At 36.2% G+C, this 5,049-nt stretch overlaps 1 protein-coding gene across 1 annotated transcript; it reads right to left on the reverse strand.

Moving 5' to 3' along the window:
* Nucleotides 1–1,520: 1,520 nt before the first annotated feature.
* apoa2 (apolipoprotein A-II) lies at nt 1,521–3,133 on the reverse strand. Its single transcript, XM_062990992.1, has 4 exons — nt 3,066–3,133; nt 2,804–2,840; nt 2,109–2,331; nt 1,521–1,990 (listed from the first exon to the last, which is right to left on the reverse strand). Exons 2-4 carry the CDS (start codon nt 2,838–2,840, stop codon nt 1,828–1,830), a joined length of 423 nt encoding a protein of 140 aa, XP_062847062.1. The 5' UTR covers nt 3,066–3,133; the 3' UTR covers nt 1,521–1,827.
* Between the last annotated feature and the right edge of the window lie 1,916 nt (nt 3,134–5,049).

Genomic DNA, 5,049 nt, shown 5'->3' on the forward strand with positions numbered 1-5,049 from the left:
CCGAGAGCTACTGCTGATTAATACGAATAGCTACTTGTTTGATACAAACTTTCTGAATAACATAAAGCTGTACGGTTCACCTTTAATGATAATATTATAATTAATAATAATAATAATAAATATTCATATATGTGAAAAGACTGTCTGATCATACGTTAATGTTAATGATTCCGTACAATAATTATTAACAATGATTTACCATTGTAGAAAACACAGATATATTTAAACATGTAACATTATTTATTTCTATTAATTACAATATTTGAGAGTCAGAGCCATCACATCTCTGATATTTTTGTAAATATCTTTCTTGACAGTTTTGTATGAATGAGCACATTTGTAGCATTTTGATCAAAATCGTGCCTTTTTTTTTCAAATGATAACTTCTGTACCATTTTTTAAGGAAATCATTAACAGTCACATCTTCAAATCATGTCCTGTTTGTACTTATCACTACTTTTGTAACATTTTAGAACAAGTCATGAACTCGGTCCCATGTTTGTACAAATTATCAGTTATGTACGAATTTAAAAACAAGCGGCAATGTATGTACATGGAAGTTTTTGTGACACGTAAATGAGACCAGCAAATGAGACATACACACTTTTCTTTCACTATAATAAAAAAGAATTCTTCCTCCCAATCACTCTCTTTCGCTTTTTTGCCATGTTTTTTATTATCTTTGGGGGGTAAAAAGCGCATCTCACTCCCCATCGTAGCTGCGCTTTCTTGCGTGTGTATTGCACAACAATATAAAACTTTTCACCCAGAGAAGATCAGAGCTCATTTAAACATAAAACATTTTTTGTTTTTAAATTGTTATATTCACTATTGTGATTTTCAAATCTACATCACTGCAAGTCGTGATATTGATTCAAAAAGAACAGCAACACAAATACATTTTTTACACAGAGCTCTATAGTCACTAGTGCTATTTTAGAACATGCCCTGCGGGCGACTCACGTGGTCCCCCCGCAGGCACCGGCTAGGTGACCCCTGGCCTTGATGAAATGTAAATAAGCTTATTATTTTAAAATGACCCATTACATTCACCTTTGGCCTAAAGAAAATGTTCAACATGATCTAAAAACCATCAAAAACAGGTTGTGCCATGAATTAAAAGCTGCTGGGACACAGCCAACATAGTTCCAAGTTGATCAAACTACAGACACTGACAGCTTTGTTTGAAACAGCTTCTAATTCTGACCATCCAGGCAGATTTCTTCTCAGCATTAGGATATAGTTTGGATGATGAACTACTGTTCCATGTATTTTGTAGTGGGTGTGGTAAAAATACACTATTTTTATAGTTAAATAACAGTCTAGAGCTTTCTGCTCTACCATGAATGTTAGCTAATGTATGTTAATAAAATAAACCTGCAATAAAATGAGGTTTAAATAAAAACAATAAAAAATCTTTTCTAATTTCATGGTGAGGTAGAACATGTTTGGGAATGTTAGCATGTGTTTAGCAGGTAGTAACAATCTGGGTAATTAAAAACAAGATAACCAGAACAATGTTGTTTTTTTATTCTTTATTTATGCTGAACAGATGACGTTGTTCATATTAATTATACAGGAGAGCATCAAAATACACGAATATGTACAGTACAAGCCAATGATCTATGCCTGCATGGTGTTCTTTGCTAAAAACATGACTAGCTATCACACAGTTAGCTCTTTTCTTTTGATGAAATGCATGTTATGGCCGTACACAACTGATTTCTGTTTTGTTAGGAATGTTATACATAAAGCTAAAGCAGCTTAGCTTTCAGGGCTTCACACTTGGATGGGAGGGGGGATTGTTGGACTTCCCGCTGAATTGATTTAGTGCTTTTCAGAAGGCAAATAAGCATCCAGCACGGGTTTGGCGTTGTTAATAGCGGTGTCAAGGTAGACGCCGATGTAGGGGCGCAGATATTCAGCATATGCACCCAGAGCGGCCAGACCAGCCTTTTCTACAGCAGGCTGCAACTCCTCAGCTACACCACTGGTTACCATACACACAAAAAAACATATTATTAGCACATTATAATAATGTTTTTCTAAAAACGTTATGGTTAAGAGTTCAAGATACAAGAATAAAAAGCTGTGTCTTGTATACATACGCGGCCAACGATTTATAAGCTTGCAGTCTCTCGTTTTCTTTCATGAGCTGCACAATCTCCTTGGCCTTCTCGCCTGTGATTGTGCCTTCTCCCAAGGTCCCGAGGGTAGAAACGGTCTCCTCATAGGCATTTACAAGCCTTTTCAGGAAGACTGTCTTCAATGCCTCATACTTGTCCACAAGCTCCTTATCGGGAGGTGGAATTTCACATAGGCACACCGAGACTAAGGGGAAAAAGATAGTAACTATTGTAAGACCTGTTCAGTCCAAGCTGATCAGACAAACAAATTTTGATGAAGCTGAAGCAGATGTAGATACAATTTATGCTTGAACATGTAAATATTATAATGTATTTGGTTGGTACAGGCTTTACAAATGTACATAGCATTGGAATAAAGCAATTATATAACAAAAAATCGTGTTTGTTTCTGCTGCAATTAGCTAAAAGTACACATCAGCATTATTCAGCAATTAATTGTGGCAACGTTGAAACTTGAAATGGTTCTTTGAAGAAGCAAAAGGGTTCTGAGAGTTTCCTAGTTCCTCTCACTTGTCTAGTGGATCTTACTTTATTTTTATTTATTATTTAGATCTTTTTTCTCAATGGTAATCTTAATGCTTAGCCAGTTGTTCCCTCTATGTTTCTTTAATGCGACACGTTTACAAATCGGATAGCATGAAAATTTGCGTTCTTACCTTGGAGTGCAACGATGAGAGCTAAGACCACCTTCATCTAAAAAGTAAAGCAATCGACAGATCTGTTATGTCTTGTTGCCATATTGCAAACCATACCATGCTACCCAAACCCTACAATATTGCTTTAATATATATTTGTAACATATTAATTACAATATTGCACCAAGAAATCCAAGCTGTACAATGCCAGGCTTAAAACATTATTCTAAAACCAGTGAAAATAGAAAAATAAATAAGTAAATATGTTTAAAAAGTGCAATACCTTTGAGACTTTGTGGATCCTGATAGTAGAAAGTCAGAGAGCTGCAAGACTGCGGACTGCAGCACCTGAGACAACAGATATACTGTCTGTTTCCAGTCTGACCCTTTGACCAAGCCTACGTCATCACACACACACACACACACACACACACACACACACACACACACACACACACACACACATCAATTTATTGTCTTTTTACTCTTTATCTTATTTTCACTCATTCACTCTCACCCACTCACTCAGCAAACACACACACTCCCACACAAGTAAACCCACTGTTACCAAAATCCATACAAATTCACCCTCATTTGTCCACCCAAAGGCTATTTGTCCATTCAAGCCAGTGTGAGATGTTTAGACCCAAGTACCTATGACCTACTTACTCTGATAAATCAATTCATACAGACTGTTCTTTTATTATAAAATGTCAAGTGCTTTAACAAATTGGGGTTTTTTGTAGTTCTACCATTAACTAGTAAATTATAAACATTGTGGAACTTTAATGTTACTGCATTCAGTGCATTATGAACATTCTGGAACATCAGTGCTTTAGGAATATTTCACAACTTTAGTGCATTTTGAACATTCTGGAACATCAGTGCACTACAAATATTGGAGAATGCCAATACTTTAGGAACATTCTAGAACCTCAGTGTATTAGGATAAATTTTCAGTGTCAGTGCTTTAGAGACCCTCTAAAACATCAATGTATTGTGAACGTTCTACTATGTCTGTGTTTCTGGAGCATTTTAGAATGCCAGTGCATTAGGGTAATTTTAGAAATAAAATACATTACAAACATTCTAGACCATTGGTGTTTTTGGAGCATACTAGGACCTTCTAGAAGGTCAATGTATTAGAAACATTCTAGAACATTTTTGGATCATTCCACTACTTGTTTCTAGAAGGTTCCAGAGCTTTGGTGCATTTAGATCATTCATTAACATCAATGTTTTAATGAACATTTTCGCACTTCATGATTGAAATTTGATCTTTATGTAATGTTAGTGCATTGTGATCATTCTTTATCTCTATTTGTTCTTTTTTTTATTCTACAGTAAACCATTTACAATTTTACAAATACAAGCTTTTTAGAAAGTCAACAATTTATTAATTTAGAAAGATCCTAAAACTTTAATGCTTCGGCCGCTCAGGTGGCGCAGCTGTAAAAACACATGCTGGAACCAGAGCTGGGATCTCGAATACATCGTATCGAATCTCAGCTCTGCCTGCCGGCTATGCTGAATATCCACATGAACATCCACATGTTGTTTAGATATGGGTGGGATTAAGCCAGATAGGGTCTCTCTCTCATAACTAATGCAATTACGACCTCTGCTGGCTGATTGATGGCGGCTGCACAGAGATGAGAAAAGAGTGCTGTCAGGGTGTGTCTCTCCATACAGTGTTGAGCTGCACTGCACTCGTCAAAAGTGTAGGTGATAAGATGCATAGAGCTGCTGCCCACGTGTCGGAGGGGGCGTGGGTTAGCTTCGTTCTTCTCAATCGGAGCGGGGATCGGCATTGGTGGAGAAGAAACATGACGCAATCAGGCAATTTGACATGAGAAAAAGGGGAGAAAATGCATAAACATAATAAAAAAAACTTCAATGCTTCAGGAACGTTACAAAACTGTAGTGCTTTCAAAAAACATAGTACAGTCATACCTTGTAACTCAACATTCCCTAAACTCACAATCTTTGAAACCCAACACGCTTAGTGGAGAAATTTGTACCCTTAAACTCAGGGTGTTCAGTTTGCTTTTAAAAAATGTATTTATTTATTTTTAAATTAACAATGAACAGTTGCTTTGTAAAACGTCATCAAAGTGTGCATATGAGACAAATCTGTATACATCCTTATGGGAAAAAAAAACGCCTTTTAAACTCAACGCCAGTCCAAGAACCAATTGATGATGAGTTTCAAGGTTCCACAGTACTTTAAATATTTTATCTTTTTTGTTTTAAGCAGCACAGTAGCT

The sequence above is a fragment of the Trichomycterus rosablanca genome, chromosome 3 (genome assembly GCF_030014385.1).
Source record: "Trichomycterus rosablanca isolate fTriRos1 chromosome 3, fTriRos1.hap1, whole genome shotgun sequence".
NCBI classification, from domain to species: Eukaryota; Metazoa; Chordata; class Actinopteri; order Siluriformes; family Trichomycteridae; genus Trichomycterus; species Trichomycterus rosablanca.